General features: G+C 31.6%; 3 protein-coding genes across 3 annotated transcripts; 1 reads left to right on the top strand and 2 right to left on the bottom strand.

The window, feature by feature from the left end:
* Nucleotides 1–4,818: 4,818 nt before the first annotated feature.
* On the bottom strand, nucleotides 4,819–5,432 carry LOC105110995 (uncharacterized). Its single transcript, XM_011006219.1, has one exon. The coding sequence runs from the start codon at nucleotides 5,350–5,352 to the stop codon at nucleotides 5,020–5,022; it is 333 nt and encodes a 110-aa protein (XP_011004521.1). The 5' UTR covers nucleotides 5,353–5,432; the 3' UTR covers nucleotides 4,819–5,019.
* Nucleotides 5,433–11,557: 6,125 nt separating this feature from the next.
* On the top strand, nucleotides 11,558–14,311 carry LOC105110993 (uncharacterized). The gene is made up of 4 exons (XM_011006216.1): nucleotides 11,558–11,666; nucleotides 11,804–11,931; nucleotides 12,585–12,692; nucleotides 13,712–14,311. The coding sequence occupies exons 2-4, from the start codon at nucleotides 11,826–11,828 to the stop codon at nucleotides 14,044–14,046; spliced, it is 549 nt and encodes a 182-aa protein (XP_011004518.1). The 5' UTR covers nucleotides 11,558–11,666; nucleotides 11,804–11,825; the 3' UTR covers nucleotides 14,047–14,311.
* On the bottom strand, nucleotides 14,231–15,047 carry LOC105110994 (uncharacterized). The gene has a single exon (XM_011006217.1). The coding sequence runs from the start codon at nucleotides 14,930–14,932 to the stop codon at nucleotides 14,336–14,338; it is 597 nt and encodes a 198-aa protein (XP_011004519.1). The 5' UTR covers nucleotides 14,933–15,047; the 3' UTR covers nucleotides 14,231–14,335.
* Between the last annotated feature and the right edge of the window lie 2,156 nt (nucleotides 15,048–17,203).

The following is a 17,203-nucleotide window of genomic DNA, read 5'->3' as shown; positions in this document are numbered from 1 at the left end:
CAAGCGTTAACACTATTCAGATGTGATGTGGCAGACCATCTGGTTATAGTGATCCTTTTGTGTAAAGGTGTGCTTTGGTTACTCTGATGATTGAAAGGTTTGGCGAGTACCTATAAACTTGGTCAAAGATGCTCTCAGAATGGAAAGCTTGGAAGAGCTGCAAGATGCAAGCTTGTGTTGAAGAAGCAAGAGGACAATTGCCCCACATGAATGGTAAAGGGGGTGATTGTTAGGTTGGTTGCCATTTCATGTAAGGCATCAACCATTTACCATTGACTATTGGTAGCCACCATTGTTGAATGAGATAGAGTTGGTGGCCACCATTGTTGAATGAGCTAGAGTTGGTAGCCACCAATGTTGACAACAAACCAAGAAGAGCTTCCATGAATGCCTATAAATAGAGGCATATATGAGAGAGCAAAATGAGAGAGGAAGTAGAGCCAAATATGTGAGAAATGTAGGAGAGAGTGAGCTGCCATTGCAGCACCAAAATGAGAGAAATAGAGTGAGGTTGAGAGTTGCCAAAGAGGGGATGATTCCTCCTCCTCTATTGTTGTAAATCTTGTACTCTCCCTACATAATGCAATGGCTTCTCCCGTGGATGTAGGCGGTTTTGCCGAACCACGTTAAATATTGTGTCAGTGTGCTTGGCCTCCTATGAGCAAATATCAGTACATCACCGGTCAGAATTCCCAACAATGTTGTCCTTTATGTTAGAAAAAATAATAATTTAGTTTGAAAGAAAAAACCAGCAAAAGCTAGACATGCCTGATCTCCCTTTTTCTTTGTTTTTTTATTTTATTTATTTATTTTTAAATTAATACCTTCTCTTTTATTTTTTTAAGTTATTTAGTTTAATTTTTTTATATAGTAATTAATCTTTTATATATATTACTGTCACCAATGTCATAGACAAAAATGTTGCTCTGACTGTTCATTGCAAATCCGGGAACGATGTCGACCTCGGCGAAAAACTGCTCCAACATGGAGATCAGTCACATTTGATTTTTGTAAACATCTCTGGAAAAACGTTTTCTACTGTGGCTTTACATTTGATTTATTTTCTTTCTTGAGTGGTGTGAAAAATACTTTTTTCTAATTCCCTGTAAACTTTATTTTCTGCAATAAAATATCAATTTCTGTCAATTCTTTCTGTTGGCTATTTTTTTATACTGAATTTTAGATTTGGTAAACTTGGTTCTTCTTGATATTGCCTGGCATTACACAGTGTTTCAAAATGATCAATACCAAATGAAAGTGTTGGATCACGTTGATATTTTTATTTTTATTTCCAGCTTGCCCCAGTCGCTTCGCTTATCAAGACACAATGCATCTAGCTACTGTAAACAAACGCAGATAGTTAGTCTTGGAAACTGGTGAATGGTTTCAACGTTCAAATTAACCATGTCAATAAATAGTACAAGCATCTTATATAAGCACAATATATTATGGTTCATGCTACGATAATAGATCAAAGATGCCGGTACGGAAGCACATGCAAAATCACCGCGTCGCTCATATTATAATCCATCGCAATGCAAACGCACAGCTTGCAGTATAAATAGGACCTTGCAGAAAAGGCTTGAATGTACCCTTCCATATATATACATATTGTTGTAAAGGCAAAGGCAAATTAGAAAGATGATGAGAAAAGAAACTCTGTTGGTTGCTTTGACATGGTTCCTGGTGGTTGCATCCATTACCATGTGTGCAAATGCAACAGCAGGTGCTCGTCTGCTGGCATCCGAGCAAGTGGACTATCCTCAAGGTAAACTAAATTTATCGTGCTTCACGGGTCATTTGATTCTGTTTGTCTTAAACCTGTTGCACTGATGTGAGCCATGTATAATTCATGAAATTTTGAAGGTTGTCGCTGCTGCTTCTTTGTCGGAAGGGTGCCGTACATGAGCTGCGGAAAAGTGTGCTGCAGCAGCCCCGCAGGAGAGAACTGTTGCATCGCAACATAACAAAACAATGAGGTTGTGGGTATGGCAGCATCTACGTGCTTGCTTACATTGTCTTCTGTTGCAGACGAAATAAATTTACTACATGCTGCAAATAATTTGAGGAATATTGGAGCGTCATTCTGCTAGCTAGATGCAGAAGTTGTTCACTCTTCATTTACCTTCCTGAATGAGAGGCTCTATCATTTATAATTTTACCTTTTTGTAAGAGTTTACCCTATTAATAATGAAGACCAAATGCAAGGTGAATTTCCACTGGGAGGTCTCATCACATATAAAATGGTTTAATGCTTTATACTTCCCAAATTATCCCTTCTCCAAAATTTTATAAAATTTGAAGACGAAAAGTGGTTTGAAAAATCCCCCCCCCCCCCCCCTTTTTTTTTTTCAAAGAATGCTAACCTACCTCAGAAATTAGACAATTTTTTCAAAGAATGCTAACCCACCTAAGAAATTAGACAACCAAGTAGAAAATGATAATTTTAAGAGCATGGGCCGGTGGGGGACATTGCAGAAATTTAAAATAGAGGAAAAGAGAACGATAATATTTGATAATTTAATTATATGTGTATATATTGCATTAATTAACTCATGTATAGAGTTTATATACAATCATACAACAAGATATAAATTTAAAAACCTACATGCTTAATCAGCCCAAAACAGAATCATACAATTTTTATAATTCACAAGTTACTAATTAACAAACACAATTAACTTTTTTCTTTTTTCTTTTTAATTTTTAATTTTTTTCAATGAAATTTTTTTTCTAGATTAAGTATATCAACTATAAAGACCTTTAATTGCAATGAGTTTGAGTAGACTTTTAATGTTGATTGTTTTCTCATTAAATCTCTAGAGCTTATTAATGTTTCTTTAGTAGGTATGTTCATGCTAAAATGAGAGATGATTTTGAAGCAAAATCATAACATTCAAGGATGGAGCTGCGCTAAAAGTTCAAAAAAGGCGTTAGTGTCTTGCGATGGCCTTAAATCTCTATTTATACCAAGCAAGCCACATGCTCGGTAGAGTTGCAAAAAAAAGGCTTGTTGATATATATGGGAAGAGTACACAACGGGGACGCTTTCTAAACATTTAGGGGATCGAAGAAGAGAAGAGAAGAAAAGCTACGGGAGTCGACTTTCCCTTTTGAAAGAAAAAGTGGGGTAACTTACTGATTCATCGAAGTTCCACTTCGATTCCTGTAGATTTCAATTTTTGAATATCAACCTTGTAATTTTAGAAAGTTTCAACCTGGCTCCAAGCATTCAATAGTAAACGAATATTGATGGAGAGCTCCTTTTCTTTTTCTTTTTTACATTTTCCATGTTATTTTGTTCCATGAAAGTTGTATGCTCGTGATAAATATATCCCAAAAAAACTAAAATAAATGTATTTGAAAACGGGGTTCGTCGAACCTCTTGGAAACTAGAATATTGTTCAAGTTATAGGAACTAAAATCCTAAAAAGTACTTTTGCAAGAATCAAATGTTATGAAATGCAAGAACATACTTTCAAAGAAAAAGGAAAAAATTAAAAAGGCATGGTGATCTTGTGGTGGATTATTTTTTGTTCCTGCATAATTATATTATAAATGTAAAACCCGGTATAAAGTTAATTTAAATCAAGATTCAGGTCATGGATTTAAAAAAAATCAACTAAAATCAATTTTTATTTTAAAAAAAATTAAAAGTCGTTGTTTCAAACATTATTTTTTAAAAAAAAATCAATGAATTTAGATTTGAATTTTGATTATATCAATGAATTAACCTAGGTTTTTAATTAAATCATTCAATTTTTTACTTTTAAATTTTTTTTTAACCTAGACTAGACTCCAGATTAATCCAGTTCTCGATTACTCTTAGACCAATTTAAATTTTGCAGAATACATATATCATATATGGTCAGGCCCGTTACATAGATATAGGCTACAAGATTCATTATGCACAGAAAAATAACAATACGGACAAAGTGAAACAAGTCATTTACATTACAATAAATTAAAAAAAAAATAGAAAATCGTTTACATGAAGCTTAGCATTCATGATCAGTTGTTTACTTATGTAGGTTTAACTAAGCCCCCTTTTTTTGAGTAATTAATGGCCAGCTTGAGTTAGTTAATTATCAATTAATCATGTTGCTGATTGCATGTATCTTGTTTGTCAATATTTCTCCAATCAAGACTCGAATGAGTGCGATCCAACAATATCACTAACCTTCCGAAACGATTCTTGTTTTGTTGTATGAGAATTTATGGCTTCTTTTTATTTTATAAGTGGCACTTTACCTAACCTGGCGAAATGATTTTTTTAATATATTTTTTTTTTTACAAATTTGTGACTAAAAATTTAGTCATGAATTCCCATAAAAAAAAATCAAAATTCTAAATCTGTGATTGGTTATAAATCTTAAAACAATTATGATCGAGTTCAGTAACCCATGTTTTTTTAATAAATGTTTTTGGTTACAAAAACGCATCTGTGACAATTTTTTTGCTATTTTTGTGGTTGGTTTTCTAGTGATCATATTGCGGAGTCATTATCAAAGATTATCTGTTTTTCTTTTCCTGGTTGCATATAAGAATGGTTTTTTTGAAAGAAAAAAAATACTAAGGGATGCCAAATTTCAGGAGACGATGATATCACCTAATTCACAAAGAATATTCTTTCGGAAAAACTTCATGAAGAAAACTGGTAAAAGATTCAAGTAATTAAACATTCCCAGGGATTGATTCATAATTAATATATATGTTTTACTTGCAATAAGTAGAAGTTATTGCAAAAAAAAAAAGAAAAAAAAACGAAAGAAAGCAAAGCACATGCATGATATTTATTTATAATCATGGAGCCATTTTTCTAGTTAAATTAAGTGATTTTGCATGCTCGAGCATCGAAAAGAGAAAAGAAAAATAATCTTCTGCTCTCCTTACGATCCAAGGTTTGATTTGACCCAAAATCTTTCCCTTCAGATGTATGTGCCTCAAGAGTACTTGTAGGACCGTATATTACAATCAAGAAATTAGATCAAGATCATAATATATATAGCAAATATATATTTAGTATTGATCAGGCCACAAGAATGCACCCATCGCATATGCCCTCTTCTCCTCAAGATTGCCCTTGAAACTTATCCCGTATTCTCCAAGCAACATGTCCACCTTCCACTCCTCCATCTTCTCATAATCAGCCTTTGTGTAACGAGGGTAATGAAGAGGCATTTGAAATCCTGTGCAAGGATTCATTTCCAGCCTTGAATTCTTGATCATGACTCCACTTGCATGCTCATTAGAGCACCCTACAACTTTGTTACGTGACTGCATGTTATTGTCTTCGTTAGGGTACCCTAAGACATGACATGCTGAGTGAACAAGCCATCTCAAAGCCGCCATCGATCTCCCTTCCTCTCTCCTTCTCTCTTTCTCCTAGGAGAGAAATGTTTCCTTGAATTTTAAAGCAAGGTGTGGAAGGATGTACCATGTCTATATATACAGGGGTTAGGCATAAGAAACGACAACACTTTGCCCTAATAAATGCATTCGGCGAAATTTAGTAAATTAAGAATCCCATACGATTGCTCTTGAGTTATTGTTTTATGGTGATTTGGGATGCCAGCGTAGGCCATTAGTTTTCTTGCTGAGGTTATGTGTCTATTTTTCTTACACCTATATTTGAGTTGCGTGTCGATGATATTTTAAGGTGTTTGATGTCATCATCAATAATGCTGTGTAACTTTACATGCAAGTTTTCCAAGACCCACTACATGCCTAATCAATTGGAGTGTGACTCATCATATTTATTTATTTATTTATTTATTTATTTATTGAGCCATTTACTGGCCTTGCTAGGCACTTGGTTATTCAAAAATTAAGATGGGTTTAAATTAAGATGGGTTTAGAGCAATTCCAAAGGTTTCCTACCTGGAAAGATAAAAATAAAACAATAAAAAATATTATTTTGATTTTTAATGCTTATTTTACATGGTTCTTCAAAGGTAGTGCTAAATAAAATATTAAAATAAATAAGGCTGATAAAAAATAAATCAATTAAATAAATTCATATAAAAAAATAACATCAAACTCATTAAAATAAAATAAAGCATTTATGTCTCTCTCTCTCCAATGCAATTTACTTTTTAAATAAATTTTTATTATTAAAGTATATATAATGAAAAAATCATATTTATATTATTCAAAATGATATTGTACTCTTCGTAAAAGCACCTTCCCTGGAGATGCTGTTAGTGTCGCCAATTAAGTATGGATACAAATATAAGAGGACAAAAACCTCAGTCAATAATCCAGCTGCGGGTCCTGAAATTCATGGTGTCTTGGACTCAGTGGTTTACGCGAAAGCTTATTTATTGTAAACCATTCTACAAGTTTCCATGTATTGCATTGTTTAGGTGCTTAGATGGGATATTTTTGGTTAGTGACATGTGTTTTTTTCTAAAATATCGGTAAACTAAAAGAGTTTAATTTGTTTTTATGAAATAACATAGTTTATACATATAATAATTGAAAAATCTAGTATTCAAATTTATTGTTATTTAGAATCATAATATTTCAAAAATATTATGAAATGAACTACATAAATTATAATAAAAAGAGAGGAGAAAACAATAAAAAAATTTAAAGATATATTAAATATCTAACTATGACACCATCAATATTAATGGAAAGATATAAATGAAATGAATTCAATAATACCAAGAAAAATCATTAATAGTAACCCAAGTGTGTTATTATTTTTTTGATATTGTTAAATTTATTTCATTGAGATATTTTTTATGATACAAGTAATATTATAGTTGGAGTTTTAATATGTTTATAAAATTTATTTTATTTCTTTTTTCTTGCCCCTAATGTAATTCGTGAAGCTCATTTCATATATTATTTTCTTAAAATATCATATTTATAAATGGTGCAAGTTTAAATGCCATGGTTTTTAATCATAACATGTATAAACCATATTATCTCATCTATTTTTTAAAATTGTGTTCTTTATCAATATTTATAAAAAAAATGCTAATTTGAAAAAAAAATTGTTTAGATGTTACTTCAAATTTGTTTTATATTTCAAGTTAGATTTTAAAATGATCATCATTAAATGAATATTAAACTAATGTCCTCAAAGTATGGGTTGTCAATTTAGAAAAATAATTTAAAATCTTGAAAGACCCTATCAAAAACCTACATACAGTTCATTGACTATTTATTTTTTAAACAAGAATATTATTTTATTTTATAAAAAAATTAAGGGTTAATCCGAGACAACACGATAATTCTATTAAAATCTAGTGATTTAATCAAAACCTGTGATCTCTAGTTGACTATAGAGTTAGATTTAAAAATATATATTTAAAACTTGTAAAAGGGGATTTAGATATGTTTCTTAAAAAAAAAAACAAAAGTGAATTTTGTTTGAGTATGTAAAAATGGAATAAAAGGTATGTTTATCTTTAAAACTACAAGAAAAGCAAAAATCAATCTGGTTGATTTTGCAAAGTAAAAAGTTAGAATTATTGCTTATACTGGAATGCGGGCTGAGCAGTCTCTAAAGCCCAATTGTGGAATTCCGAATGCACATATCTATTTGATTTTTAACTGGATTTCAATTGAGTTAACTTTTAATACTGTATAAAAAATGGTTCCAAAATATCATAATTAATATATAAAAAAAATAAAATTTTGATTCAAAACATTGATAATGTGAGATTAATCCCACTCAGAATTTTGGAATGGACCCTCTACAAGTTTTTTTTTTTAATTATTTTTAAAGGCCCACTAAAGTGATGAGAGATGCATTTTATAAATTGTCTAAAAAAAGATTTAATTTAAAGCACACACGCTCACTGAATGGCCACGCGCTTCAAGATTAAAATCTACGAACATGACTGGCCCTATGGTCCAACCTTATCCCTGCACGAATGAACCTCGAGGTGTGCAGTGTGTGCCATATGCCCTAAATGCTGCCAGTCTACCTGGTTCCGAGCTTAGAGGGTGTTTTTACCTGTGTTTTGATATATTTTAAAAGATAATGTTAAGTTAATATTTTATTTTGTGATATTCTCTATTTATTAACGTTAAAAATAAAATAAAAATTAATATATTTTTAAATAAAAAATATTTTATATCACGACACAAAATTCAAGTGTAATCGAGCTACTGAATTAGAGACCGGGGCAGTACTGGGAGGGAGTGCAGCCTTCTGGGGAGAGGATCTGTATTTAATTGATAGTGTTGATTAACATTAACGAAAATAAAAGAATTCCATGAAAATCAATCAATTGATTAAGAAAAATAAGCAGCAAACTAGAGAGTGGCTGGCAAAATTAAGTACACAGATTAGATTTAATTAGCTACTCGTTGGATTAGCTTAGAAAGTTGCCTTTTCCATATATTTTGATCATGCGGAGTTCGACTGGATATGATGTACTGATAAATGTTTTTTTATTCGACAATATGAAGTTTTTGTGCATTGATTTGCGCATCAATTGAACGTAAATATGTTTAAAAAATCCATTTAACTTAAAAGGTTAGTGATGGATCATATTTTTCATTCCCAGAAAAAAACTCATTTAGGAGTATGGAATGAATCTCTAGCAGCTGCTCGGCTCCGGCAAAATAATAAGATTTAAGAATTATAAATACTTTATTAATTATAGATAAATAATTTATAATTTTTTTTTATTTTCAACATTTATATATATATATATATATATATATTAAATATTTTTTTATAAAATATTATTATACTTTCTTTCTCTTTCTCATTATAAAAATGTTTACTTATATATTTGAAAGTCTCCTAACCTAGTATAAAGAATCTTTTGTATATACATAACATTTAATATTAATCTATATCCATTTTAGCTAAAGAGAGTGAAACAAATTACAAAAATAAAAATGATTAATTAATTTAACTACCCACACGAGTTTTATTCTTAAACATCTTAGATTCTAAAACATCATTAATTAGGATATTAAATAAGATTTCAAAAGCTTTTTGAATTTAAAAATTTGATAAAATTAATCATCATCTTATACTTTAATTTATTAAACACTGTTCCCGTATTGTGATAACTTATACTTTTTGCATTGTACCCTGCATATAATTACATCTTAAATCTTGATTTTGTAGAAGCAAATATAACTTGTTTTTTATTTATATAGACTCATTTTTTATTTATTTTACATATAAAAATTTATCTCATAAAATTTTTAACTAAACACATTTTTTAAAATTTATTTTGTAAAATTATAACTGAAAGATATTTTTAAAAAAATATGATCATAAAAACTACTATCATGTCAAATACACACTTAATGTAAAAAAAAAATGATGTAGTAATCATCTAAACACAAATGGTTCTATTATCATGTAAAAATGAATACTTCAACCTAAACTTTCAAGAGTTTTTAGGACCCTGCACAAAAAAGAAGAAGTAAAACAACACAGATAAAAAATATATTTAAAAGTCTAGTATATTTCTGAAGTCACAAGCATCATCTGCATACAATAAAATAACATGCACGCCAACCCTAGCTCTTTACCGGAAAAAACCACAATTTACATACCGGCAAAGTTTTTTCAGCAACAATTTGCCAGTTTTTCAGTCACAACTCAATCCCAACTAAAACAATTAATTAATCATAAAATACAACTACATCCATATCATATAATGTAATCAACACAAAACTTCAAGCTTTAAAAATAATTTTATATTATTTTTTAACAAATAAAATGGGATATACATGGCGCTCTCATTTTTCTAACCACTAAACATTTGCAAAGAAAATCTTGTTTACAGTTACGAGGCACAGAGAGACAAACTGATGAAGTTGTGGATGGGTGGTGGAGCAGGGGTGGCGCCACCAGAGTGGTGGACAGACAGGCAAGTCAATAATAAATAACGCCGCTCTTGAAAAGCCATCATTTCTTGCTTTTCAATGGATATCTGTGTCTGACTTGTGTCTTTCTCAATTCTATAAAAAGTCTTTCCCTCCTTTCATTTATTCCTTAATTATACCTCTGCTTCTTTAGATTACCGCTGCAAAGCTTCTGTCCAGTATTAATTACTGGCTACCCTTAATTAATAACCCTAGCGATTGCCTAATTCAACAATAATTTCTGAAAAATAATAAAACTTTACCCCTCTCATCCACTGCAAACTGCATTCGTGTCACGTTCACTTTACCTGCAAACATTTTTCAATTCAATCCAGTGGTCTCACTTGAATCCATATTATGCTAATTCCATTGTTCTCCCATTTTACGGGTTGATCGGGTGGTAAATAATTGAATTTGATCACGTTAATTTCTAATTCAATTCAATATAAAATATAATCTTCATCAATTATGAATAATGAGTCATTAAAGGTGCATCGGGTTATAGATTAACTAATAACAAGACAAAATTGCATAATTAATCCAGCTCCATAGCATAATTAATTATTATTTTTTATTAATTCATGAATGGTAAAAATTCGAATTTGGATGGACAGTTAGTAGCCATGATATCGAAGTCTAAAATTTACTAACTGATGTGTGATGATGGAAAGGTGAAGCCTAAAAGGAATAGAGGGCGTGGGGCAGGGGAGCATCATTTGATGTGACCTTAATTTCCTCCGAAGTTTCATTAACGTTGTTTCTAGCACAAGTGCACCTTACTCATCATAATTCAACTTTAGTAACATGATTTCCATTTTGGCTCCTCGTCACCAAAACCTTTTTTGTGAAGTTTAATATAATCCATTTCTAAAAACAATCTAATATAAAACCTGATCAGACGATAAATTTGAAATCAAATTAGGATTATGGTGAAATAATTAACCTTAAAATGATTTTTTTATTAGATTTTACCTAGGCTTAATGACTCGCGGACTTGAGTTTTGAATGTATTCACCAGATTATTCATTCTCTTATTTTTTTCAACCTTGATGACTCGCGGACTTGAGTTTTGAATGTATTCACCAGATTATTCATTCTCTCATTTTTTTCAACTTGGATTAGAAAAATCCTGTGCCAATCTCTTATTTATTTCAACTTGGATCAGAAGAGTCCTGGTTAACCCACATGGCTAGCTTTAAGATATGTTATGGGACAAAGGATTACCTTAAAAAAACAAAATTTCAAGTTTGTACACAGCAATAAGTTTTCTTTTCATCAATTAATTAGCCAATTGAAGTTCCCTGCTTCTCCCAATTTTATACAGACGATTAAGAGTTTAGTTAATGGAGACATTCTAAGAAATTTTGTGCTAACTCAAGGTCTCTCTTATGAAGGACACCGCGTAAGGACTGGGTTCACGTTCATATAATTAATATAATGAAATATAAACAAATCGTTTTTAATGCATGATTCGAGTAGAAAGCCATTGTTTTTATACAGCTAGTGAGGTATCTTCGGATTGATTTTGGACTCCGTGTAAATGCTGGTGTGTTATAAATTTGGTTCAACTCCCTTAGATTCACGTCCTGTCCATCCCACTCTACCATGGCTGTAAATGAGTAATGCTGTGTGTCCTTCAGGCTCAGACACGTCAGTTCACATCATAAACTCACTGCGTGCTCTAGGCTAGCTAGCTCTCTCACGTATTAATTTCTTGCTTTATTTAGTACCAAAACGTCGATCCTGAACCCAGCTCAACACTCCATTTTGTCTGAGTTTTTAAGCTAACAATTCGATCTTGATCTTCCTTAAGGGTGATGTTACTTATCCATGCAGGACCTTAATTTCTTCTTCTGATCTTATGTAGTTCAAGCCATACGACGTATATCTAATTCCCCATATAGATTTCTTCTATGGGCTTTCATTTAATTTTATATATATGAATATGCAGGCTCTTGGTCGTCTCAGCATATATGGAAGGAGAGCTCAAAATGAGAGGTGGTGATCTGATCAGGCCAGGAAGATCTTGCATGCTCACAGTGGCTACCATTATTAGTTCTTTGCTTGCTGTGTTCTCTGGTAATACCAGCTTCTTTTCCCTCTTCCATGTCTATATATAGATTTACACATATTTGTCAAATAGTGATGTTAAGCCTAAAAGAATTTAGAGCTCGTGCATGTTACGTCAGACACAATTGGGAAAAGGTATCATGAAACTTCTGGGCATGCAGGTAGTTTCATTCGCACAATTACTTCATTATAGCCAGAATGCTTTTTTTTTTTTTTTTTTTAAGTTTACAGAAGATATCTACCATAGCATCATGCATGCAAGCAGCCTGGCAAGTCTTTTATAAATCCGGTCCAAACCCAGTCATGTAAACACACAGATTTTTTGTTTTTAAAAAAGAAAGAAGGCACACTATTTTAATAAAAATAATTAATTTAAATTAACGTAATAATCCAATAACTCAAATCTTTTTTTGGGTTTGTTTTTAGACCAGGTTTAACAACTACGATTTAAGAAGCCTTGCTAGTCTTTTGTTGTTCCACTTCTGTTGTCTTATAAGAGCATGTCCTGTGTCAAAATTATAGAGATCGATAAAAGGGAAAAAAGAATAACATTTTTAATTCATTACTACCCTTAATATCTTAATGTTTTAGTGAAATTAATTTTCACTTTTTGTTATATACTTCTAGATTTTGAATTGTGCAACATTTTCTTGGCAATGCAGTGACTGAGTTGTTTCATTTGCAAGCTGTTAGTGAAACTGGCTCTAAAAAACCAGTCTTCCACAAGGAAAACAACACCAATTTTGCCAGGAAGCTACTGCAGTTACCTGGTAAAATGTCTCCTCCTCTATGTCCCAATCCTGATTTTCTACTCTGCAATTTTTTTTGCTGTTCTGTTCTAATCCAAAGAGTTAGACCATTCATCATTTTTTTGGTGGGATATTCTGAGCACATTTGTGATAAAAGTATAAACCTGGCTCAATACATTTACTAGCCTACAATTAATTATATAGCAGCAAGCTACTCAATAAATTTACAAGAGAGTCATGAAAGCATGACTGGATTGTTGTTATAGTTATAAAATCCAGCTCCAGTCATAATTTGACTCAATAAAAAACTCGGGTCTGACCCAGGTTGTTTGGTAGGCTTATAAGTCACTAATCAGTATTTTTTTAATCAAAACAATATTAACTTTTTTTTAAAAAAAAAAGTTAATGGTTTTGATATACTTAAATTTGACTGTATTATTCAGATTTGATCAGGCCAATAACAAATCATTTCAATTTGATATCATGCTTCAAATCATAGATTTTCAGCCCGCTGCCTCGCGTAAGCTTAAATAACCATAGGAGATTTTCCCTTTCTTTTCCTGTTTCTTTTATTCTTTTTCACCATGGAGTGTTAGAGTTTTCCGTTCTCTTGTGAGAACAAAAGGTGTGTTTCAATTCCCATGCCTACCTTCCTTTTTTCGTTTTTACGGTCAGGGACTACTGTGCCCTTTAATTACAATGAAATAGTTTAAAATCTAGGGATAAGTTACCTTGACTTATTTGAAAATCTAACAAGTCAAGGCATTAAATTGTTGAGTTTCCTCGGTTCAGAAAAAGAAAGAAAAAGGAGCCACTGGTTTTCAAGCCCCCAACTAGGCTTAGGCTTGAGGCCTCTCAAATCCTCAAAAAAATGGTGTCTTTAGACAGGGCAGGCTCATTCATGGAAGCCCAGCATCATTCCAAAGCCTTCACTGTTAAATTTGGTCTATCATGTGGCTTTACTGAGCCGAGCAATAACATCTTAATGAACTAGACAAAACTCAAGTGACAAGTCTCCTGCAATTTGTGATCTTAAACAGATGCTGGGAATAGGAACCGCAGAGGCACAGCTTGTTCAAAAGATGACATTGATATAGTTCAGGGCTCAACAGCTCCTCTTCCAAATGGCATACCTTCATACACGGTTCAAATACTGAATGTTTGTGTCTCCGGTTGTAGTATTTCTAACATTCATGTCAGTTGTGGATGGTTCAGCTCAGCCAGACTGATAAATCCTAGTGTGTTTCGACGAATTTACTACGACGATTGCCTTGTTAATGATGGAGAACCTCTTGGCCCTGGAGAAACCCTCTCCTTCCAGTATGCTAACAGTTTTCTGTACCCATTATCCGTCTCTTCTGTTGCCTGTTGTTAAATCAATGTGTAGAGTGTGGAATATGTTACCTAATTTTGTTTTACTGTGTGGTATTAGCCTTCTTTTCAATATTATTATTGTGTCCGATTGTGTCATGAAAGAAGCAATAACGATAAATTGGAGCGGTGCTATAATCTTTGATGAAGGAGAGTGGATAAAAATGTGTTTGCATCAGAAGATGAGGTTTTTGACTAAAAGGTAAGGTGAACACTGCAATATGAAAAATCTCTAGAAGTCAGAAAGATTTTCTCATCTTCGTACAATTCAACAGAAAGGAAAACCTGTCAATCTAGTATGAATAATCATAATCAAATTCAGAGACACCAAGCATGACAGAAAGCACTTGAGAAAGAACATAGAAACTGCCTCCAAAGATAAGAAGAATGAGCACTGCAGTAATGGGGTTCTTGAGCAATTCCCCTATAGGTTCGAAGATTGTGTAAAGAGCACCTGTGCTTACAGTTAAAGCATAAAGTGCATACCTCCTCACATTCTCCCAAAACTCTTCCATTAGAGGCCCTTCAGGGCCTAAAGCCAATGCCTTCTGATCATCCGCGGCCATCAGAAACCACACAATTCCTACAGACACAGCTCCCAGAACAAGAAACCTTGAATGCTCATTTTTTGGGACTTCTTGTTTTATAGGTGTGAATTCAAGCAATGCTGCTGACTTGTCTATGTGCTTTGTTGCAGCATAATTTCTCGTAGGACATGCTGAAGTTTTTCTTGATGTACCTGCAGCTGTTTTTGCAAGTATTACGGATGGATACGTGGGATGCTGAAGATGGGGTTTGGCTCTGATTGGAATGAAAGCGGGAGAATTTGAAGTTGGGTGGGTGAGATTGGTGCATCCCAGGAGGTGAAATTTGGATCTCATAGTCTTCATTTTCCTGATTTTTTCTTGAACTTTAGACAGTACTGCTATGCAGCCATGGAAGACTTGAGAGCTCTACAGTAATGCAGCATTGGAATTCTAGTGTGTGGCTGTATTTATTTATGAATACACCTTATCCACTGCAATCTCTTGTGGCTAGAATGTAGGGGTCCAAATTCAATGCGGATGCTAACATTTTTACACACCTAGAGCACCTATCATGTATTTGTCAATTAAAGAAAGGGACTGTGTATCATGCCATTAATTAGTTCGAAAAAAAAAAAAAAACTCATTCGGTTTTCACTGTTATCTCAGAGTCATAGAATTGGGGACTGGAAGCAGTGCTATAATGTCTAAGCCTTTCTTCACGAAACTTAAAATGTTGCTTTTGAGGATATATTTGTATTTTTATAAGGATTCAAGTGCCATTGTTGAGTTTATTGGGTTAGATTAATCTTAACATAAATTTATTTGTATAATGTAATGACTTTTTTTTCCCAAAAAAACAAAATAATTATAACTATCACTTGGGGGTGTTCTTGGTGTTCTAGATTTGATTGTAGTGAATTCACGAACTCATCACAAAAAAAAAGAAAGAAATGGGTGTGCAATGCTATTTATATATTTTCCTTTTAGTTTTTTGAGTAATTATTGAATTAAAGGAGGGGTTATTATGTCTTTTACTAGTTATATAATATTATTTAAATTATTAAATTGGAGACGCTTGGGGCTCCAGAAAATTTGTGGCAGCATGTGCGGCCAAGTTGCGTGCCTAAATGATGGCTTCCAAGACGGTGGTGAAATCCTATTAGTGATTCCTACCTGGCCATGCAACTTGTGTTTCATCTTTATTTTTGATTTGTTGTTAACAATTATTTTTTATTTATTTTTTCTCTTATCTTAGGAAAGCGTGATCTTCATAAGAAAAATTCAATGCAACCCTTTAATTAGTTTTGTCTTCAGATCCGGTCCTTGTTAATTATTTTTAATTATTATTTTTTATTTAAAATAATTTATAAAATAAATAATTATTTTTAATTTCATTTCCAATCAATTTTTTTATCTTTAAAATTTAATCCTTATAAAATTCAATGCAACCCTTCAGTTATTTATTTTTCTTTAGATTTCATCCCTAATTTTTTAATTAATATTTTTTTATTTGAAATAATTTATAAAATTAAATTTGTTTTCATTTTCATCTCTTGTAGATTTTTTCATGTGTTTAATTTGGTCCTTTTTTTTTAATTTCTATTTTTTTTTATTTAAAATGATTTATATAGTTATTTTATTTATTTATTTTCATTCTCTTTAGGTTTTTTTCCTTGTCAAATTTTTAAACTTAATTTTTTTTAGTTTGATTTTAATTTACAATTTCATCTTTCAGTATTAAATTTGTTAGGTATTAACCTTCTTGAGTGAGCACTAGTCTAGAGTTTAACATGTTACGAGTTTGAAATATTAATTCAAGGTTAGGAGATTTGTCCAAGTTTGATTGATTTTTTTCATTTCTTTTTTAATATTTTTTTTGTTTTATCATCTAGTATTTTTTCACTTTTGACGTGACTTTTCTAACTTTTTTAAAGTAACACAGGTTGCCTTGAGTTTTTTTTCTTTATTGAGCCTACCTGTTTTAAAATGAATTTTTAAAAATTAGATTAAAATAATTTATTTTATCACATTAAATCAATTTGATATTGTCTTAGTTGTTTTTGTACCTTTTGTTTAATCTTGCTTTCTTAAAAATATATTTTTAATTAAATTAATTTATTTTACCATTCAACATTAATTTTTTTTTTATATTGAGATTTTTAGCTAAGCTTATGTGTAGAATTTAACAATTTGTAGCTTTAAGAAATTGACTTGAGTTTAGAAAATTCACTCAAATTTGATTGGTTTTTTTCTTTTTTAGCTCTTTTTTTAGTTTAATCTCTAGATATTCTCTTAGTTTTTCCCCCCCCACTTCCTAAGACATTTCTCATTCATTTAAAAAAAAACACATGTAACCTAAAGTTCTTTTTTTCTACCTTTGTCCAATTTAGTTTTTTTATGAGAATTTTTATTTTTAAATTAAATACAAGCATTAAATAATTTTTATGCTTTGTTTTAATTTCTTTTGAAAAATGAGTTGTTCTAAACTCCAGGTTTTCTAGGTTGCGAGTTAGCTTGTGGAATCAAGCATAATTTTAAAATAATGTATTTTAATTTTGATTTTTTTTTCAAATTGTTTTCTTCACTCTCTTTGTTTTTTATTATTTGTGCAAAGTTGTGGCTTTAAGAATTTTT

This window comes from Populus euphratica, unplaced genomic scaffold (genome assembly GCF_000495115.2).
Source record: "Populus euphratica unplaced genomic scaffold, PopEup_1.0 scaffold389.1, whole genome shotgun sequence".
Taxonomy (NCBI): domain Eukaryota; kingdom Viridiplantae; phylum Streptophyta; class Magnoliopsida; order Malpighiales; family Salicaceae; genus Populus; species Populus euphratica.
This window is presented reverse-complemented; position numbering and strand designations above follow the sequence as displayed.